This window comes from Pleurodeles waltl, chromosome 6 (genome assembly GCF_031143425.1).
Source record: "Pleurodeles waltl isolate 20211129_DDA chromosome 6, aPleWal1.hap1.20221129, whole genome shotgun sequence".
Classification (NCBI taxonomy): domain Eukaryota; kingdom Metazoa; phylum Chordata; class Amphibia; order Caudata; family Salamandridae; genus Pleurodeles; species Pleurodeles waltl.
In genome coordinates, this window is record NC_090445.1 from 824,576,096 (window position 1) to 824,599,304 (window position 23,209).

The 23,209-nt window shown below is 44.9% G+C and overlaps 1 protein-coding gene across 1 annotated transcript in view; it reads left to right on the plus strand.

Moving 5' to 3' along the window:
* The window catches only part of PCGF6 (polycomb group ring finger 6), a 168,364-nt gene extending 145,742 nt beyond the window's left edge, over window positions 1–22,622 (plus strand). The window contains exon 10 of the mRNA XM_069239480.1: window positions 20,829–22,622. Coding sequence (XP_069095581.1) covers window positions 20,829–20,885 — 57 coding nt within the window. The 3' untranslated portion in view covers window positions 20,886–22,622. The remainder of the gene's footprint in view (window positions 1–20,828) is intronic.
* Window positions 22,623–23,209: the final 587 nt, after the last annotated feature.

Here is a 23,209-nt window from a genome sequence, read left to right on the forward strand (position 1 = left end):
CGCAAGGCGTTTGAGCAGACTAACAGCAGGCATACATGAGAAACACCATCAGGCTAGGGGCTGGGGTCAAGAAGGACCTAGCTATACGGGATGCTTTTGTGGCACATTTCAATGGTCCTATCTGGAGAGAAGGATGGGTCACGGCAAAAGAGCTAGCCATATTAACAGAAGCGTCAGGCAGCTGCAGGTTTGGAGCGATACTGGGGCAAGGAATGGTGCTCCGGTAGATGGACAGACAGGTGGCATGAGTTGGGGATTATATGCAATGCCACATTTCTTGAGATATTACCCATAGTAGTTGCCCTGACGGTGTGGAGCAAAAGGCTATGTGACATGAAAATCACGCTCTGTTCTGATAATCAGGGGGTAGTTATGGCCATTAACAGAGGAACAGCAATGTGCCTGGACACATTGAGACTCATGAGGTGCTTGCTTGGCCTGCAGCTTCAGGGAAACCTTGACGTTAGGGCACAACACATCCAAGGCATAAAGAACTCACTGGCAGATGCACTCTTTCGTTCCCAGATGGACAAATTCAAGAGGCTAGCCCCGAAGGCACAGAGGACAATGACACCCTTTCCAAAAGAGCTTTGGGAGCTGGTGGAGCGGACCTGTCATTATTAGTAGATAATGCACTCACACCAGAGAAGCGCTACAGCAAATACGTCAAGTTAATGTGGCAGACAGGAAGTTTGAGGTAGAACGCTTCTTCAAATGGGCTTATCAGCAGAAGAAAACAAAGTCCTTGCACAGGCCCACCTGGCAGCGGTGGTGCATTTCTCAAAGACACAGAAAGGCGAGGACCCCACAGCCTCTCACTACATCAGAGCTGACATTAAAGGATGGAAGTATCTTGCGGGGAAGAGACAGGACACAAGGCGCCCCATAGACTTCGAAATGTTGGTACGGGTAATTAATGCCATAAAAGAGATAGCGGACAACTCATACGAGTACTCGCTATTCAGGGCAGCCTTCATAATGGCATTTTTGGGGGCTTTTAGATTAAGCGAACTGGTGGCACCAGCGAAGTGAGAGGCGGGGACAGCTTGCTTACAAGCAGCAGACATCCAGCTGATGGTGCAGGCGTTCAGCTGTTTCTTAGGAGATCTAAGACAGACCAGCGAGGCAAGGGCACAGGGGTTCAACTCAATTGCATAGAGGACACAAGCTACTCCCCAGTATGCTGTTTGAAGGATTACATGACAGTGTGTCCTAAAAGGCCTGGCTCTCTCATCATTCACAGTAATGGAGAATTGCTGAGCAAGTACCAATTCTCTGTGGTCATGCGCAAATCTTTGAGTCATGAGGACTTTCATTTAGGATAGAGGCAGCGGCAAAGCATGGGTTGCAGGAGGACGCCATCTAAGCAGTAGGCAGTTGGCGCTCCAACGCTTACAAAAGCTATATAAGGCCACATTTGCTATGAGCAGGACTCATCCAGCTACTTTGGCAATTGACAACAGTTTTCTTGGTTGCTTTTGGCAGGATCTCAGCCCAGAACGGTGTGGGTGGTTGGCCATCCATTTATTCGTAGAATGCAATCATAGTGGAACCACATCTGCAGCAAAAGAAGAGGTGGCCCGAAGGCTACATGCAGATACCCAGGCATGATATGGGGGCAGCTCTCAGCGACACTACACAACTTGTAAACAAAGGCCCTGAATCAAACAGAAATTCTGATCATACACCGGGGAGGGCAACGACTTGGCTCAACTGGGGCGGAGGGACCTCCTGAACGATATTCGGCTGGGTTTAGCAACAAGAGCTTTTGGCAGCACCAATATCATCTGGTCAGAAATTATTCCGAGGCTTACATGACATGGGGCCACGTCAGATGGCGGTGGATAATTCCAGGAGGAAACTGAACATTGTAGTCAGCAAATACTGCAAAGCGAATGGGCTAGACAGCATTCGCCACGGGCTGATCCAACTGAGATGCCCAGAGCTGCATTTCCTGGATGGAGTACACCTTTCCAGGGAGGGGATGGAAGTTTTCTGGGCAAATTTGTGGGCAGCCTTGGTCCATGCTGGCTGCTCATGACCAAGAACACGCAGCATTAACAAATGGGGTGAGTTGCTTGGACAGAAGAAGGGGTTTAACCATTTTTGTAAGGCAAGCACACCTACTAAGGTGGTGTGCTAAGGAAAGGCGACTCACCTGGGGATGCCTTACGGCAGGGTGAAAGGGGCCTGCAAGGGGAATAAGTGGAGCACAGCACTCACAGCCCAGACCCGCAAGACACTTGGCAGGGCACACAAGGTAGAAAGTTTGAGTCTAAGCGAATCCCCTTTAAAGCGGCATGTAGGATTGCCTAGCAAAGAAATTTCCAGAAAACAGGACAAGCAGAGGCCAGGACTGGAAATAAATGTAACAGTGTATGATGGTTAAAAGCTGGTCAATCACAATTGATTTTTGACCTTGTGACATTGATTGTTGACATGATTTATGATAGCCGTGATTGATCCATCGTGAACCATCTTTGACATTGAGGTCTCGTACTCTAGACGTCGAAGAATGACCCAACCTTGAAGGGCTCCAGGATGAGCTGGATGTAAGACAACGCAAACTTTTCATCCACCCGTGCACAGGGAAGATTGCAGCCTCAGAAAATGCTACCCCAAAGGTGTAAACCACATTCTGAGGACACTTCACCACAGGATGTTCATGCCCCCCCCGCCCCCCAAAAAAAGGCCCAGAGACATTCCTCCTCCTCGTTCTCCGACCCTTTCTCCTCCACCCTACCACAAGAACACCTCATTCATCTTCACCTCTACCTCCTCCTTCACCTCTTCCTCCATCTCCCATGCCCTTGCCACATAGGTTCCCATGGTCCTATTGAGACACAGGCAGCCCAAGCCCTTATTCACCAGTGGAAGACCTCCACCTTTGTACCATGGAGTGTCTGGTGACCCTTGGGAGGATTATGATGAGAACCCTCCAACAGACCCAAACTTAGAACTAGAACATATCGCAGTCAGGGTGTTCTGTCCACCCGTAGTCGAAATACCATTGCGTCATTCACTGTGTCGCCACCTACCACAAAGTGAGTTTGTACACTACTGCAGAGGAACAGGATTTCTTTCCAGGACTAAGTGATCTACCCAGTATCATCCCATGCTTAAAGGGATGGTTAAGTAAGTTCCTAATATTTTTAGAGACAAGAGCCAGTAAACTATTGTGTGGTTACGCCACCTATTGAGAAGCAATATAAGCCAGCTACCTCAGACCCACTACATCCAGGGGCCATGTCCCCTCAGATTCTCTAGTGGTCACCACTGCTAGGAAGTAGGCTGCAGCCCAGGCTATTGGGGATATGCAACCTCCTGATAAGGAAATTAAACAAACAGATGCTGCAGGAAAATGAGCAGCAGTATGCACAGCAACACACTGGTGCATCACTAACTTAGTGGGCTTCATATCTAGGTATGGCATGGCCCAGTGGGAGGGAATAGACGGGGTTCCAGTATCTCCAAGACCAGAATCGGAAGAAGGGGGGAGCTAGTTGGGGAAGGTAAGACCATATCTAACACCAGCATTAGATGTGCCTTGGATGCGGCAGATAATGCTGCAAGGGGAGTAAACATTTGTATTATCTTATGGTGCCATTCCTGGCTCTTGAGTATCCGGTATCAAGCCAGAGGAGCTGGAGCACCTGTTAACTTGCGGTTCGATAGAGAGCACTTCTATGTACCGCAGGTGGACACAATGTTTGAGAAAATAAAAAAGGACACAGACTGCAAAGGCCATGGGAGACTTGCAGACTTTTTCTGGTAGAGGCAAGCACAACTACAGAGGAGGTTCCAATACCACCTCTCCAGAACCCTCCCACTTATACCGGTGAAAAAAACAAAAGTTACAGGGATGTTATAGCTAGGTTCAGATTTTACACACACAAAACCATAGAAATTCAGCCGTTTTAGTTTCTTGAGATAACTATAACTCGTGCCCTAAGGTAACTATAACTTGCGCCCGCCATGCAGTTTTCTCATAAGTAATTGTATTGCAGATGTTACAGTGATATTATCAACTATGTCATAGAAGATGTCATGAGTGATGTAATATGTGGAGTAATTAGCATTGTATGGTGAGGGTGTGAATTATATTTAGGGCACGAGTAGGTAAAAATATCAGTTACAACCTTGCATTTTACACTAACAAAACAACTGAAATTCATTTGTTATAGTTAACTCAAGTGACTGCAACCTCGTGCCCTCGCCATGAACTGCTAATTAACCCACATATTACATCACTTATGACATGTTCTACAACATCATTGTTAAGATCGCTACAACATTTAAAATTACATCATTGCTGTGAGGGGCTCAAACCAATGAACAATATATAATTGTCCGCAGACATCCTCTTCAGATACTCGAAAGCGCTTTCCCTAGATATTGTGTAAACACAAATTACACCCCTTGCGCTACAGCCCAGCTACAGGTATAACATAACACTGAAATGGATTAGGTGATGGGTCCCTGAAGGTTGTGCGTGTTTGCATTTGTTTGGCATTTACCATCCAGCTCAGCGTCTGTATTTCTTTCGTTCCAACTTCGGTTTTTGCCAAATGTGTAGCTACTGTCTTTCAGTTTGACCTGGTGACCGTTCTTGAGCGAGCTGTGGCAATAAGGCTCTGAGTCTACATTTTGAGGTGAAATGCCTGTATGCAGGGTGGAGCGACACCATGTGGTGCGCATGTGGTCGACTGAGATAGTGTCTAATACACAGTGGACGGAACTTTAACTCAGTGTTATTGGTATGGAGAAAAATATTCATTCGCATGCCTTGTGGTGCCTCCTCTCCCACCCTCTTGACAGACACTATGGCAGAGTCACACAAGGATCTGTCATATTTATTTTGTCCTTTGACTGTCTTGGTTTTATCTTCCCAGTTAACATTACCAAAGCACAAATCAAGCACACTTCCAAACCATCCATTTACTGCACAGAAAATCGAACCAAGCATAATGCTTTGCTTTTATGGTAAGCATTAGGATTTCTCAAGGCACTTATGTATATATAGGCAAATACAAAATCTGCACATGCCAAACCTCTTCATTTCTTAAGAAGTGAAAACACTAGCATGCCCCTGCTCCAGATGAAAGTCAGGTCCCTGCAGATTGAGGGCAGAGGGATCTTCAGCCACAGAAAGCCCTCCTGCGGTATGCAAGGTGCCCCTAGACCTAGGGGGACTGAGGTATGTAGTGACAGGCAGGCGGCCTGCTGAGCTGTTCTGTGTGCATGAGTGGAGCTCGTAGGGGGAAGCTGTATTTACGTGCCGCCACTCAAGGAAACAAGCATTGGCAAAACCATTAGGTGACTCCCCTGCGAGAAATACTAGCTTTGTCATTGTGTTTTAGCCATGTGTCAGTGCTTAATTTCAGCCGGTGGTTGCAGGTGGGCCCTCTGGCACTAATTTTTGGGCACCAGCAATTATTTTTCCTGAGCAGATTTGACCCAGAACATGAGAGAGAAAAACACAGAAGGGGAAAGAAAGAGAAGATGAAAGACGAAAAAACTGTGGCAAAGGGAGAAAGTAGGGACTAAAAAGAGAGCGTAGAAGTTAGTTTAGGGAGCTGGGAGTGTCTGGTGATGGATTAAAGATGCACGAGTCGCAATCAGGACTACGCAGCCTTGGTATTGGATACCACAACCTTCTGCAGGGCCAATGTCAGCTTCTGAGAAAAGGTTTGAGCCCTGGCACTTATTAATTTACAAATTAAGCACTGCATGTTGTATAGCAGCGTGGCTGCTGTACAGCATGGCTGAATGTAAAGTTAAAAATAGAGCTATCACATGGCCAACTTTCAGCAATGCTGCTGGACAACGTGGCTAAACCACATTGACAAAGCCAACAGCTCTCGCAGATGCAAGACCTTTTGAATTTGCCAATGTTTGTTTTATTGTACTTTCAGAAAACATGAGGAGGTCCTAGCCTTGCCAGTGTGTTGACCAGAAGGTGGTTTTAGGGTGACTGGGTTAGCTCTCTCCTGGTAGATACTGAAAATCCCCTTGATTTGGTTTGAGGCATAGCTGATGCGTTAGCACATGTCGCCCAAATGGCAAGGGCTGGTGTTACTTTCTAATCACTAGACGGCAAGGACTCGGTGGGCATAAATACATAGGCATCCCATCACCCAGCATAAAATACTTCTTCCAAGAAGTGACCCTCCAATTCTTCCCCTGCATGGATTTTTTTTACCTGTAGAGCGACTAAATATTAAAGTTGAATCACCTTAGCACCAATTAGGAACCATGGGCCAGATGTATAAATCATTTTTACTATTGCAAACGGCCCAACTGGCAAAAATGTTTTTTGGTATGTATCAAATCCAATTGGCGACTCAGTAACTTGTTATCGAATCGCCATTTGTATTTGCGACTACATATTGATTCAGAATTAGGAATGGGCATGTTAGGAGCGTCCCTTCCTAATGCCGAATCGCAGAGGTATATATGATTGTTTTGTGACTGCATATGGAGTTGCAAAACAAGCACAATTACTACCAATTTCATGAACGCATGTAAAAAGATATTTTAAGAGTAAGCAGTGGTCTCGCGGACCACTGCCTGCACCTAAAAAATGAAAAGAAAACCTTTCATTTTCCTTTTTTAAACGCATCCCGTTTTCCATTAAGGAAAACGGGCAGCATTTATAAAAAAAAAAAAAAAAAAATAGCTTTTTTTAAAAGCAATGACCGACATGGTGGTCTGCTGAGCCCAGCAGGCCACCATCCCTGTGTAGCCATTCGCAGTGGGTCGTAAATTGTGACTTACCTCATGAATATTAATGTGGTAGGTCCATTTGCGAGCCCTTGCAAATCGCTATATGAAACTCCTGGAGTTTTAGACATTACAATAGCGATTACTTAATTGCGATTCACAAAAAATTGCAATTTGGTAATCGCTATTGGGAATAATGATACATCTGGCCGCATGCCTTCTCTCCAGCACCCACCCATTAGACTTGCAATCTGGCTTTCGCCTGTGTGTTTCTTCCTGGGCGTTGCTGTCAGTGACTGCATTTGCGCCTGTGTCACGTGAATGTGCGTGGGCTTCCGCTTGTGCATGTAGGGGGAGAGTGGCATCTGTGTGTACTGATACCTTCATGCCTGTTGTCCTGTATGCTCTGCCACCTGCACACATACTGCAGATCTTCAGTGACAAAAATATGGAGCTTGAAGCACTGCTCACGGCTGAGCCGATTATCTCCACTGACTTTTGCCTCTTCAGTTGCAGGAAAGGAACGGGTCTGTCACCTCCTAATCAAACGGCTTGTGGTTTTCGGCGCTCGCGCCTGTCCCATTAAAAGCACTGTACTAACATGAGCGGGATGCTCTTCATTTCTCAAGGGAAGTTTTAGTGCACTGCCGGGCAGCCTGCCATGCCTCGCCTGCATTTTGTATGAGCGCTTTCATTTGCCCTGCTCTTGCCTGCGGTGAAAGGAGCAGAGCATTGGGCTGCAGGAGGAGCGGTGGGGTTACGAGTCTGTAGTCTGGGGGGTTGGAGCGTCGGACCATGTGACCTTGAACAAAGACTGATGCAGAGGGGATAAAGGTCATTGTCACCTTTATTTACAAACCGCGTGTCGAGATAAATATTGGGAATGTATGAAACCACACAAAATGTACATATTGACTCTTGGAAGCATACATTCCATGATACAAACAATTACCAGAAAACACAGCATATTCATAATGTCCATGGAGCGAGCATCTTTGACTGGACATTGGTAAAGCGGCTTGGTAAGCGACAACCCCACTTCATCAGCGATGCTCTGCTTGCATCTACCAGATTGTTGAAGCGGCTGTACACACCTCTTGTAACGCATAATTCTCACCGCGTTCCCTGCAGCACCACTAGGAGCATCCCATTTCAGGACTGTGGTCTGGCCAGTGCATGCTGGGTAGGCCTGTATTGTACCATGTCAGGCTACTCGCCCCTGAGCCATCCTGTCAATACCCAAGTGAATGGTGGAGAGAAACGTAAAAACAAGTGCTGCTTGGTAATCCTCCATACCAGGGCACTGAAGGACTAGAGTTCCATCAGCACATCTGGCAGTAATCGTGCTATAACACACCAGCTACATGTATGAGTGCAGAACATTGCTGTAAAGGTAATGCCATTTAAACATCCTGTAGGAATTGCACCAGTCCCACCTCAGCCGCTGTGCAGTCAGACATATGATCCTAAACACTGCCCCTACGGAACAGAAGTCCTCTGCAGTGCGCCAGAGTATCACCCTAGCAGTGACCTGCACGGGTACCAAGCAGAGGATGCTAAAGACATGTACACCATTGTATTTGCCTGGAGCCTGGCCCTAACATGCAAAGGAAGCAATAGGTGAATAGTAAAACAGCTTTCCGGAAATTATGCCCCTCGGACAAAAATTCTTCACTCTCTCGGCCTAATGTGTTCTAAAATCTGAGAGACACACCAAGATCACTGATAAAACATGCATCTGATGCCCTCTCGGAAAAGCAGGTGCAAACTGCATGTATCCGTATACCTGATAAGGGTAACATGTGGGATGTAAACCTCTGCTGAGAGCAATTTGTTCAAACAAGCTTCGAGCCCAACGCATTCAACGCCCTACAACTGACAAAACCTCTACTTGGAGATAGAAATGAATACTCTAAAAGATACCGTTGCAAAAGTGGCAATTCATCCAAATTAAAATGCCTACCTAGTAGCAAAACAGTGACCTGGACAGGTGCGCAGACCACAATCCACATGAGTGTAGTGTTCGTCAAATTGAAAGACATGCCCAGAGAAATAGTGCGTCGTCGCACAAACTGAAATGCTTAACTTAAACGACGAATCTTTCATCACACCATTTGATGTTTGCTGTACAAGTCATATGACCTGCCGACAGAACTCAGTGACCCACAAAGGATTATTAATTCTGGAAAGCTAAAGACTTAGCATGCTAGAATCTTAAAGCAAACATGAGCATGAAAGCTAACCTGCAATAGATTACAGAATCCCATCCCGTCAGCACATCACGGCAGAACAAATATGCATTGTGCACTGATAATTTACATCCCACTGCCTTCATTTTGCAGAGGCAAAGTTGCATTCATAGCAGCCTTGGGTGACTGGAATATTGTATGTAAGATTAAAATAGAGAGAACATGCGTTGCCTGCTGCAAGGTCCGGAGCAAATCGCCTGTGTGTAGGTAAGATGCAAGAGAACTACAACCTCTCTCCTTCCTAACTATGCAAACACGTCGATGTCAGCTGTCCACACGTAGCTGAGCTGCTGACATTTCAGCACTCAAAATGGATCCCTTGCTTCGGGGGAAAACTGGCAGGGTGCTCAATGGAGTATTGCCATTTGCATAAAACCGAGCAGCTAAATTAAAAAAAAAAAATCGAGCTGACGCAATAAGAATTTTCATTTCTATTAAGGACACGGAGGCAAGGATTATGCTTCTTCTTTACTATAACGTTCACAGCAGCCAATCCGATTTAACATGAACAAAAAACTACAACCCCCATGAACCCAGTTCGTATATCAAATGGTCCACTCACCAATAACACAGCCCCTCAAGAGACACTTCCACCATCTTGGCATCCTCTTTCTTTGCAATGGCTGAAGTAAAAAGTCAAACTCCATAAAACACAATATGAAGGAAAAATTAGAAACAAAGTCTCTACTGGTCAGGGAATAGGAATTCGGAACTCTGCAAAAACCTTCGAACTCAGCGTAGCACAATGTCCTCCGGAAGAAGATGTTTGAAACTGCCAAACCATTTGGTCCCGAAGCGCAGCTTCAAGGTTGCCTCTGCTCATGACCTAGGAGAGGAACCAGAGTCATAAAACTTGTACTCAAAGCATGTTTAAGTGTATTCAAAACAGGTGAGAATGAACAGTTCAGATTTTGTAAGTATCAGAAACAATATACTTATACCTTATACAGGGCGTGATAATCCTCGCCTCCCTGTCCTTAATATAATTGAAAATTCTTATTGCGTCAGCTAGAATTTTTTTTAAATTCTATGTCTTCACCGGACGCTCCGATTATGCATGTTCAAAGCTGTGCCACCACCACTGACGCTATGTCCACAATCAGCCTGTAATAGAATGACTTAAAAGTAGATTCCGAGGACGAGTCTGCTGCTTTCATGATGTCCTCTAATCGAGATCCCATTGCAAAGGATTTCAACGCCATAGCACCCCTTGCCGAATAAGCCCCAAACACAGAAATATCAATGTCTGCTTCTGAGAGCAACCATCGCATCCATCTAGCCAAGCTGACTGATGATAATGGCCCAAAAGGCTTTCACAGAGCGATGAGTAACTCACCATCCGGATCTACTCGAAACTCACTGGTAGCCGCTTCATAGGCCTTGATACATTGCACAACACAGAGATTTCTGTCAGTAGGGAAAGTTGGATAAGAAATTGACAATGTTTTTTTTTTCCTGCGGGATATGGAAAAACGTACCCCCTCCGGAAAAATATTTCTGCCCCTGGTATCCAGGGCTCGGACATATGAGACCCTTTTGGCAAGAAATCAGGCATAACAGCATAGTTTATTTAGCCGATAATTGCTTACGGCATAAATATTTATTATCAGGCCATGAATTAAAAAAAACAATGCCAAGGCTTACGTCCCACAAGGCTGAATATCTAGCCTTAGAGGTTTACAAAAATGAATCCCTCATCAGTTTACACACCATAGGATCTTCATCAACAGGTTTACCATTAACTTGGACATGACCTGCTGAAATGGCGGATCTGTAGTTATTTACCGACCTGTAAGCCAAAACAGATTCCACCAAGGAGGATAGAAAATTGATTATAAGGCAGACATGTGCCCGAGGGGGATCTGCACCCCTTTCGTTTCACCAAGATACCCCTCTTTGCCAAGTGGAAGCGTATCGTTTGTGGGTACTAGATGCCCAGGCCTGGTCGATATAGGCCGAAGCCTGTGAAGAGAATGCCTGGCAATTTCCATCTTTTCCTGAAACCCTCCAAACTACTAACCTCAACTGCTCTGACATAATCAAGGGATGTGGAAGGTCCGCTGGGTCCAACAGAAGATTCTGTCTCAACGGTATCGGTAGGGGAATGTTGCAAGACATCTCCATTGCCATGGAAAACCAAGGCTGAGCTCTCCAGAGTGGAGTTACCAGGATAAGCTTGGCTTTCTGACAATGCGCCTGAGCTAGCACTCTGAGAATCATGCTGGACGTGGGAAAGGCATAACCCAGGTGAGGAGACCAGTCCTGCAGGAACACATCAGTCGCCAGAGCCTCTGCATCGGGGCGCCAACTGAAAAACAATGGTAGATGGCAGTTGAGTCGGGAGGCAAAGAGGTCCACCAAGCAGGGGCCCCATCTGCGATTGAGGTGGGAGAAAAAGCTTGGATGCAACCTCCAATTGCTGAAATCTCAAAGGTGACGAGAGTACCAATCCTCCACCAAATTCTTTGACCCCGGCAGATACTCTGCTGTGATCGAAATTTGATGTTGCAGGCAAAAATGCCAAAACTCCTTGGCAATCTCCACCAACAACCTGGATTTCGCACCTCCCAATCTGTTGACATACCTGACTGCAGAGATATTGTTCATCTGCAATAAAATGCACCAGTCTGTTCGGTACGGTGATAAGCTCTTGAGCAAAAGAACCCGCTAGAAGTTCCAGGCAATTGATGTGGAGCTGAAGTTTCTGCTCCAACCAACGCCCTACCATGGAAAGGGAACAGCATCTGGCTCCCCAGCCCCACCTGCTGGCGTCCGATTCCAGGATTATGTAAGGGGCGCTGCCAAAGATTGCTCTGCCATTCCAGGCCTCCATGTGGGACAAGCACCAGTTCGTCTCCAGCCGGGCTTCCAACGAGAGCCGGATCTATTCCGAATAGTTCAATCCCTTCGGAAGGTGTTGTATCTTGAGGCTCTGAAGGGCCCCGTCAGGAAGGTGACCCTGAAATATGGCCTGAATGGAAGAGGCCAATAAGCCCACAATCTAAGCTACCGACCTCAACGCTATTGTCTGGCTTTGCAATGTAGATCTAAGTTCCTTCTTTTATCGACTCGATCTTCTGTGACGGAAGGATCAATTGGGACAAAACCGAATCTATCTGAAATCCCCAAAATGTCATCCTTTGGGAGGGGACCAGACACGACTTATGTTGATTGATGATGAACCCCAAATCCTGCACAAGCTGAATTGTCCAAGACAAATGCAGGGTTACTGTCTGGGGATCTTGGGCCATGATGATGATGTCATTGAGGTAAATGATTAACCTGACGCTTTGGGCACAATGAGCTTCTGCCACTGGCCTCATCGGCTTGGTGAAACATTGTGGAGCCAAAGAGAGGCAGAGTGGAAGGACCTTGTACTCGTAACATTGACTGAGCCAACAGAATTGAAGAAAACGTCTGTGGGGTGCAAAGATTTGAACCCAGAGATACGCGTCTTTTAGGTCCAAACGGACCATCCAGTCGCCTTCTTGCAGCAGATCCTGAAGAAGGTGAATACCCTCCATCATGAAATGCCTGTATACAATCCAAGAACTGAACTCCTTTAGATTGAGTACCAGACTGCCCCACCTCCTTTTTTGCTGACCAAGAAAATGGTGCTGATGTATCCCCCAGGATGTGTTGAGCGGAAAACATATGGCATCTTTTTGAAGGAGAGAAGAAATTTCCTTTGAAATAAGTTCCCGATCTTGTAGGGACAAATACAGCTCTTGAGGCAGGAATGTCTGTACCGGGGAGTGGTAGAACTCCATTTTGTACCCCATAACAGACTCGAGGGCCCACGAGTCCTGAGTCAGGGACTTCCAATTGTGGATGATAAACCGAATGCTGCCCCAAAATCACCTCTGAGAATGGTAGAAGTCTCACCTGAGTATCCGGCCTCTGAGTTGCCTCTACTGACCCCTGCCGTAGCCTCTGTGGAAGCATTGGTGACCCCGTGAGCTCTGGTGGGGTAGAAGGTCTGGTACACATACTGGTCCTGCCAACCTCCACCGGAACGGTTAAAGTTGTCTAGCTGGAAGCCCTACTACAGACCTCGGCCTGACGAACGGGCCCTGCATTGTCCCACCCTGCCAAAAAGGTTGGTTCGAAAGACCTTTTTCTGTGAGAGGTGTGTCTTGTCCAAGGTGTTGTAGGCCGTAGCAAACTTGGCTAGGTCTTTTACAAAGGGCCCACCGAAGAGTAGTCCCTGCGCCACAGGGCCCGCCTCCGAGGATGCAAGGTTTTTAAGCTTAGGATCTGTGCACATCAGAATAGAGTGCCGCCGCTCTGTAGAAATTGCCACTTTGGCATTGCCCCATTGGCAGATGGCACGCTGGGCCCATCCAGTCAGTACATCCGGATCTACTGCCACTCTGGATTCCTTGGACTCAAACCCTAGTTCTAATATTTTTGTTATGGGACCTGAAATGTCCAGCAATCTGTCCTGACAGGAGTGCCTGGCCGTGTCCAGTACTTTTTTAGGATCTTTGGCCCATTTCTTTATGAAATTCACCATGGTGGGGTCCATCTCTGGCGTCTCAGATACTTTGCCTTCTATGTCTGGTCTGGGGCACTTAGACCTGAGCCTCTTCCTCACTTCCTTATCGAAACCCTGTCTGAGATGATATTGGACATACCTAGCCACCTCAGGGAGGGGGTTCTAATTAGTGGACAGGGGATGCACAATTTCAGTTCGGTCAAATGTCAACACCTTAAGTGCTGGACGCCTTCTTTTGCTGGGTACAGGCATCTCGTCTTGGTCACTATCCAAAGGATCCAGAGAGGAATCGTAAACCGCTATTTCGGAGTAACGGGGAGAGTCATCCGAAGAGTGTGTTTGAGAGCGTGAGTTGCTATACCTATGCTCCTCCAGGACTGGCGCTGATAATTGCACAAAAGCTTCAGAATGTGCCCACTTATTTGCCTTTGATTTTCCCCTGGAAAGCTTAGGCGGCTTGGATGAATGCTCTGTAGAGGGAGCAATAGGAGGGAAGCAGCCTTGCTGGCGGGCAAAACCCTTGTGGTGGGAAGTCAGGGGGCAAAGGGCTTTGCCCAGAGCCTTAATCATGGAGAGCTGGATGTTGTTGTCTAATGCCTCCACAAGATTCTCCTCAAAGGAGGGGGGTAGCTCCTGGAATTCACCAGCCTCCTTTTCATAGGGTCGTAATGAGCCATAATGATGTTAGGGAGTGCGGGCACACACTCGCAGAGGTAAACATCCTGGCAACTGTGCAGAAGGGGGAGTGTGACCCCAGCAGGTCAAACGGTCGGTTAGAGAGTGGAGGGAGACGCCTGCAAATACTCTAGGCAGAGCCTATGCAATCATTATACAACCCTGGGCACACTCTGATGCCTCAGGGCATGGGGAGCCAAATAGCACACACTGGAGCTCTATTTCAATAGAAAAATATGCCCATAAACAGTGGAGTGCACTGTTGACACTGTCAAATCTTCTTCGCTGTGTTCAAAAGACACACGGCATCATGCATGTGTGTGCTTTGAGTCCTGAAGGACTAGAAAGGGGAATCTCGGCCGACCCAAGATGGCGGCCCCTCCCTGCTCTCACTCCTGTTCCACAGAACGGAGGCACACGACTAAGCAGTCGTAGCCTCGGAGGCCAAAACGCTCCCCTTCAAACAAACAATAAAAGCAGTTCGCTACAGAAGAGCAAGATAGGCGCTCCAAAGGTGTGCCTTTTCCGCTGATAGAGAGTATACAGATGGCTTGCGCAAGTAGCGGACGTCCTCTACAGTCAATCAAATTATAATCTCACCAAACAGATCAATCTTACAATAACACATATGAGAGAAAATAATATGTGAGTTAACTGGCTGCCGAGCAGCAAAGAAAGAGGATGCCAAGATGATGGAAGTGTCTCTTGAGGGGCTGTGTTATTGGTGATTGGACCATGTGATATACAAACTTGGGTTCATGGAGGTTGCAGTTTTTCGTTCATGTTAAATCTGATTGGCTGCTGTGAAAGTTATAGGAAAGAAAGAGAAGCATAATTGGAGGTCCTGACATGGAATCGAGAAGGTTGTGAAAACTCGGGTGAGTTCGAGACTGTGATAAAAAGCATCCCTTCTAGGAGTGAACGGATGAGTGCACGAATACATGTATTGTACGATTAATAAAAATTATTACAAAAATAAAACACAATACCCTCGTTAGCAATCAAAAACGTTTTTAAAAACAAACGAGGTGTTTAAGAAAGCGACCAGTCAATATTGTGTTTATTCCATTTATTCTGGCCCTGGTTGCATCTGAACATCATCTGATGTTCAGTTTTATGAAGATCGGTCTAAGGCAGATTCTTTTTAAAGTGATCAGGGCTTCACACGTGTGGATTATACGTATGCGATCCATTTGCCATGCCACAAAAGCGGCAGTCAGTCTCTTCGTAATGTCTACCTTAGCAATGGCCTCGTGGTGGAATTATGCGAAATGGAAGTTAGTGACCTTTTTGTTTTATGTGTAGTCTTAAATCCAGATATTGCTGTATTTTCTGGAAAACGTGATGTGCCTCCCCTCATTAACATTTAGCTTGTCATCGTAACATAATAGTAGTTTTGCTTGTTTTTTTTCTTTCAATGTTCCTGTCTGGGAGCTGGGAAACCCTTTTTCCACCTCTCTTTAAATTACATGCAGTTCTTCATTACACGCAGTTAAGTACTCCAAAGGGTAGTTTCGTTGGTTACGGATTGCCACAATATTGCTTTTGAAGAGTTTCTGGTGCGTTTCTAGTCTTCGCACAGTAAGTAGGACACAAATGTGGATTGCATTGCATATGATTTGTTAAATTAAATTCCAGTCGCGACTGAGCCTGCGATGTACTTGCTATCTGGTGGAAGGAATAGTAGTCTGGGTGCTCAGCATTGTGTTGACTCCAACAATTTAAAGAGCTTCCCAACAAAAGACACCAGTCTGTAGCTGAGAGTGGACATTTTTTGCTGGTGACAACTCGCAACCTTGCTCCTGGGTTTGGCCCTTGCATCTTATTAAATGGGCGGATGAAGGTATTGTTGAGGGCCAGCGAAGTATTCTTTATTGTCACTTGATGGTTTGTATGACCTATGCGCTTTCCGAACACCAAGATATTTGTAGCTGTTTATTCTATCCAGGGTCGTTCCTACCAGACTCAAGGGACCTTTTTTGATTACCATATGGCCACATCTCTATCTTAGTTCTATTTGTGTTTATCCTCTGGTTGTTTTTCCTGCAATACTCTCCTCTAGGAGCTAGCGTCCTGCAAGTAGTCTGCATATTAAAGGGAATGAATGCACCACCGAAATGTTGGAAGTTATTTGGATTTTAGGTCCTGTTCCTAGACTCTTAGCGGTGGTATCCAATTTAGTCTCCTACTCTCATCCCAATAACTGAGACAATACCAGTATGGAATAGTAAAGGCCTCAGTTTATCGGCTGCTTCAACCTGCAGGTGACACTTACTAATTCACTTTGTGCTCGACATTCAGTTATTCTTGAATAACTTTACCCCAGTGAGCATTCTTACCTACCTGTCTCATACTCTTTTTTTTTTATCGAGTGATTTCAGTACCTTTCACCATACACCCATCCCTCATACATTCAGTTGTTACCTCTGGGGTTCCCCTTCGAGCTTCACGCGTGGCTGCATACTTCGGAGAGCTGTGCTTTGTTCTTTCTTCCGAGTGGCCGTCCACTTCCAATGCACTCCTGTTCTTTTTACTTCAGAGTCGCTCTCCACTTTTGCAATTGCATAGCTGTAATGCCCCTACAGGTCAATATTCTCCACCAAACTGCTGACGATCAAGTGCTTTTTCAGGTTATGCCTGCGATCAAAGCTGTGTGACTTGTGACATGGGTGAGGTTATTATCTGCTGCACTTACCTCCTGGTCTTGTGGCAAATCATCTGACTACAATGGATCACCTTGTAAGTTGCAGCTGCCTTGAGTAAAACCTATTATTAATAGGTTATGTTCTTTGCATTCTTGTAAGTTCTATTTTAATATTTTTTCGTCAGAGTAGGAGAGACATATGATGCCATCGTCACACTGAGTTCCTGTAGAGCTTCGCGATTTAAATAGCAGGCCAATTCTGTCCTGGTTAAGGGATCCTGTCCTAGTTGAGACCGAAAATCGGGTTATTGGGTCCTCTCTATCCGCCCTCCTCCCCAACCCCCCTTCCACCCCCGAGGCCAGGGATCCCAGGAGTTAACATCATTCATGTAGTCTGCCATATTAAGGGGACAGCCCACCAGATTTTATGATATAATTTGAGTTCAGGTCTTGTAACTAGAGGACTAGGGCCCTTAACAATGGTACCCAGCTCGGTCTCCCACCCATTTTTACTTCTCGGAGTCAGTCCACTTCTGGAATTTCATAGCTATAATGCCCTTACAGGTCGACATCCTCGCCATTTTGCTGACTTTCAAATGCTTTTGGTTCTGCCTACGATTGAAGCTTTGTGACTTGTCATATGGGTGGGGCTATTAGCTGCTGCACATTCCTCCTGGTCTTGCGGCAAAGCCAACTGGCTGCAGTAGATCTTGTAAGCTGCTATTACTAAAACAGATTGATAGCATGTTATGTTCTTTATTTGAAATCATGTAAGTTCTGTTTTAATTTAATTACTCCTGGTGGGAAAGGACACATGTTGTCACTATGTGAGTGGGGAACCCCTAATATCTTACACCCCGAAAAGACATGTCAGCCATACTCCCATGGGTGGATGGCTCAGGTATGGTGTTAAACCTCATTTTCATGAGGCAGCGTGTATCAATATAAGGTACTGCACAGCATATCAACCCTATAGTCAATTAAGTAAGGACAGACTCAATAAGTGGGTTCTGTGGCAGAATTATACATTTTAGAAAGATCTATTACAAAATCCAAAGGTGCAATACAGACATTTTGAAGTGTAGATGCATAAAGTAATTGCCATGGAGGCACTCAGCATTAGGGTAATACAGTGAGCATAATCAAAAATACTCTAAATGCCAATGAGCAGCAACACCAGTAAGAAATTGTACAGAAACCCTAATGGCATTGGAAAGGTCTCCCTCTCACCCCAAAATTTGAGGGTTTATATAGGAAAAATACAATATAGGCAAACAGAACACAGTAAATGAGGGTGTCATGCTGCCTTCCAACCTAAGTACTGTCCCATTACAGGAATATTGATTCTGCCGATCCTATGCTAATGTCATCTGGAGATGGCAGAACAAACTAGTTATAAAACAACAGTGAGCTATTGTTAATAAATGTAATACAACACGCATACAGAGGAAACCTTGAGAACGATAAAATACTGAGCCCATGTTAGAAAATCTTCTGAAAGAACAATGTCATTGAGAAATAAATAGAACTTTTCTTGACAATAAACAGTGAACGTGCAGGGTGAGACATTCATTTTGAAAAAGATGGCGTTGAGACCAAGTTAGCATAAGACAGGTCAAATACTTTAACAGCACATAGTGAAATTGTTTGAAAGGCAAAAGCATCAGATAAGTTTACACATGTAAATTCGAATCTAGACCCATATTCTGTACATGATTACTAATGCACAAACAATATTATGGCCTTAGAACCCTCCATAGCGGGCTATACGGCCATTAAAGGTGCACTCGCGCGTTCGGCTCGGGCCTTTAACACTCAAGGGCAGAATGTTCTATCAAACAAAACAAATTCCTTATGACGCTCGAGGGGATTAAAATCCCATCAGACTCCGTGAAGCTTTGTTCACAGCTGTTGCTGTGAACAAAGAGAACATTGGAATGGTGACACTCCGGGCTTTTACCAGCCAGTAAAAGCCCAGAGCACTCCATTGTCTGCAATGGAGCCCCCAACATTACAATGTTCTAATAATGCATAAAAACTCCTTCACCATTTTCACAGAAACGAGGACTCCCCAGAGCGCATCCAGGTTTAACTAGCAGACCATTTATGTCCGGATTGAGGGAGGCTGTCCTTGTTCAGGCCAGAAAGAGGTATATGGGTTTCTCCCTACCCTAGAAGAAGCCACTTTTTAAAATCTCTTTTAAAAGGCTGAAGGTGGTGTCCCGTGGTCACACCCCGCCACGGTCCTGACCAACATATTTCTTCTTGGAGGGGTCAGGCCAGAGGTTTGGCAGTCCTACTCCAAAGCAGTTACCCACCTGGATCCAATTTGTTTGAAAGAGTAAAGACGCAGTTTATTAGGTGCATTAATTTTTAAGCTACGTCTGTTAAGTCACGTGGTGCTCTACATTCATAGTGAGACCTTTAAACCTTTATGCCAGTAAATGCTCATCACTAGCTGTTTTATACCCCCTTTGCTGGTGACCTTAACATGCACTTATTCCTCATACATTTGATCCATACCCACCATGGCCCCTCTACAAATGGTGGCTTTCACTTGGTCAGGTATACCCGGTGGCCGTACATTTCAAGTGTCCATGCTTTATTAACTCTCAATCCATCAAGTGTACCAGGTGGCTATACAATTCCAGTAGTTGTACTTCTTTCACCCTTTACTATTCAGGCAGAGCGGGTGGCTGTACATTTCCTGTTGCTGAGCTTCGTTCATTCAACTTCGTGGCCCTCACTTTTGTTCTCCTGAGCCCGGGTGGAGGTCTGCTTCATGAATGTCCTAACCATAGTGCCATTAAACATGAACGGTCGCGCGTGTATTTGTAGGTTTGGAGCTTCTTTGCATGCTGCAGTGGCAAAGTTATAGTGACTTGTGGTATGGCCGGGGTTCTTAACTTCTCCCACGGGCATCGGGTTGCTGAAGACCTGGCTGCAGTGGATCGCCCAGTGAACTGTGCCATGTGTTACCGGCAGTTTCTGCTCCCAGTAGCATTTCCGCCTTGCTGTAGTTACTCGTCCGATGCCCGTTCACTTCCCATTCTTCGGGGTAAACAGGCTCTGGGTCAAGACTGTGGCAAGCAAGTGCAGGTCTGAGGGAGTGTGGTGTAAGATGCTGCTCAGCCCACGGTATAAAGCACATGTGTTGAGACAGGAGCGGGTAGTTTGCGGGAGTGCAGAGATCTGGGCGCTCTAGGACCCTGCTGCCCAAGAGCATTGTGCTTGTCGTTGGTAAGATAAGCTGGTTATGTGTGTGTGTAGGTCGGTGGTGGGTGAGGGGTGTGGTGCAGAAAGCTGGCTGAGTAAAACTAACCTAAGAAAAGAGCGATCAGAAGACAGACTTGTTTCTAATGTGCTTTAGAAACCTCTGCTGAAAAGAATATGTGACCCGATTCCCCTGGCTCAGGTCTGATACTGTGCCGAAGCTTTGTGTGGTACGTCGTTGGGGCCTCGGGTTTGCTGTGAGGGTTAGCTCAAAGGGGAAGTTTCAGGGGGGAGTGGGGTTGGGGGGGAAGAGGGTTGTGTTTGCCTCCACTCTGGGTTAAGGCTGGTTTTCTGAAAACATATTACCAAGCTTAAGATAAATGCTGGTATGTGGTCCCAGTGTCTGGCTGTGCTGCTCTGGTGCAAACTGGTTGACTCTATGCCTAATCCTGCCCCCACCCCTCATAAGAACCATCATGATTTCCACATTTTTTCCATTGCTTCTGACCACTGTAGTAAGGTCTCCCTAATAACACGTTAGGCTAGATGCCATCCAGTGCCCTCCAGGTGGAACAGGATGATTCAGCGTGTTCTTGAAAGAGTATAGGTTTAGTCATTTGTTTTACCTTGTTTGCGTAAACGTGTAGAACCTGTTTGTTGGTCTTTGCATTCAGAAAGGTTTTTTGTAAAGTACGAATCCACCAGGAGACAATGTTTGGAAACAGATTCTCAGTAGGATCTTCTTCTTGTATGTAAGCTCTCAGTACCCTGATAAAGTAACTGAGCATACCATATACATATTAATTTTATTGTTGTGCTTTTTCAGGATGGGCTGCTTGTCCTTCACTATGGCCTCGTTTTATCACCATTATCATTGACATGAAGTGATTCGGTGTCAGAAAGTGGAAAAAGCCACAGCAGAACATCACATCGGACCTTGCCAAGGAACACCACAGAACATGTCTTACTCTTCGCAGATCGCAAATATTCCACCCAGCTTCTGGGGAGCTGCAAACAGTCATTCATTACTGGTGTTTGTCTGAGATGGTTTCGTGAAAAGAGGGAGTTTAATAGTAATTGTCTCAGGGAAGCAGACATACAAAAAGATATATTGTTTCTTAAAATCTGAACTTGGTGACAGCATTAATGACTGCATAAGCAAGTGATATTAGATAGGTCCACCAATGAAATGTGCTATTCTAAAGATATAAACTATATTCCTTTTGATAAATTGTTTGGTATATTATGTTTATAATATGATTTTGAGATGTGACCTGTTGTTGGAGCTCAAGTTTATATATGCTGTAAAGTGAGTTTTGGAGCTTGAGCTCACAATCGGCAGGCATTGATTAGTTCTGTATCTTCTCTTATGTCTAACCTTCATCATGTGGGCTTGCACAGAGTTTGGAGGCAGGCTATCTATTTGAAGACACTTTAAAAATAGTGTATAGTTCTGGTCGCTCATAAGTGTATGTTTATTATAGCCACCAGAAATTGTAAGCCTGTAAGACCCTACTCCCATTCCTTTTCGGGTCTCTGATCAACTATGCTCCATTACCAGACGCAAGACTTGACAGCTTCCTAGTGCTGGGGCTTCTATTTTGTTCTTATGTTACTCTTTTTCTTTTATGATTTCAAAATAATCTAATTTTGGTTATTAGATTGAGTTGGGTAAAAAGCCACATTTAGGAGGGGGGCTGAGGCATTGAGGCCAGGGTTTAAAAACTGCTTTCCCACAAGCCCAAAAGGCACAGGCTCAAGGTCTAGCTTTGTGGTTGCAACAAGTCACTTACCACACCTTGGATTACCCCCCTGAATGTCTTCAGAAGGTTCTGGTTCCACTCGATTGATGAAATAGCTCCTGTTTCACAAATGCATTAAAAGTCAGGAGTTGAGAAACTGCAGGTCAAAGTTTAGTAAGTTTACTGTTTTAGAGATTTGCGTTTCTCTGCTATAAAACGCATCAAACAGGGCATCCCAAGTTGGTCGAGTTAAAATGTAGGTACCAAAGAACAGGTGAATACACTCATTCTTGGTGTTTGTCTACAAACTTCACATTCTCCCTCATGGTTAACGAATTTCGGGAAAATACACTTCAGATTAATATTGTTTACTCATCTGCAATCTTGTATATTTTTCCTATCGGTAGGAATATTTTTGTATCCTGTGCCAGCACTAGCCATGAGTATGTATTTGTGTTTTTCAAAGTTTTAAGTAAATCGCTTAAAAGGAAGTGAAACAATCTCTATCATAGCTGCCTTAATAGAACAAAACTCTAATTCTTTATACATTGTGATAAAATGTTGTTTAGATCTTACACTGTTCTTAGGCTTCAGAAAGATTTCATGAACTTCTGTTAGAACTCTTGTTAACATTGGAATGTTTAAAGGCATTTGTGTATGTGTGTGTATGTTCTTGTTAATTTAATAATTTGTTCAATACTAAGACATGCTATGTTTACACTCAAAGTACAACGTTTCTACTGAAATAACTGGTTAATGTAATTTCAATATGAAAAGGACTTTCCATTTTATGTTAATATGTTTATTACAACTGCCGCCTTGAATTTGAATATAATATACCTTGGTATATTTTGGTCACAATAAACTATTTTATCTTATTTCGATTTTTTTCGAATAGTAAATCATTGGAAATCCTTTTCCCTTCTAAGCTGCCTCTATTCACTTTGTACGGCCAGCATTCAAAGCCTTGTGTTTAGAGGCACCATTGACAATACTCTGTAATTTGTTTCCAACTTCCAGAAATTCCTGTTGTAGGAAGTCTTTTGCCCCAGGTTTGATCCATTCTGTGTATCCCATGAATCTGTGGAAGCTATGAACTAGTATTTAGAATTTTTGATAATACTGAAAGTTCGGCTCAACAGGAGGCTATGCCATTTGTAATTTAAAAAACTATTGTTCTTTTGGATTTTTAACCTCAGATTAAGAACTTTTGTGCATTAATGCCATCACTAGAATGACTCCCTCACCTAAGTTGTGCATGCTATTTCTTTATGGGCAGACTCTTTACTTTATAGTTAAGGACATTGTTTGTACAGTTGTCATAAACGGTGATATCACCATCACTAAAAATGATTTGTCCAAACACTGACGGATTAAAAAACTTTCTGTATGGCTGTGATGCATGCATTGAGGTGGAGACGCCAGGACCTGCATTGTTTGTAGATTGCAAACCAGACGAGCTACA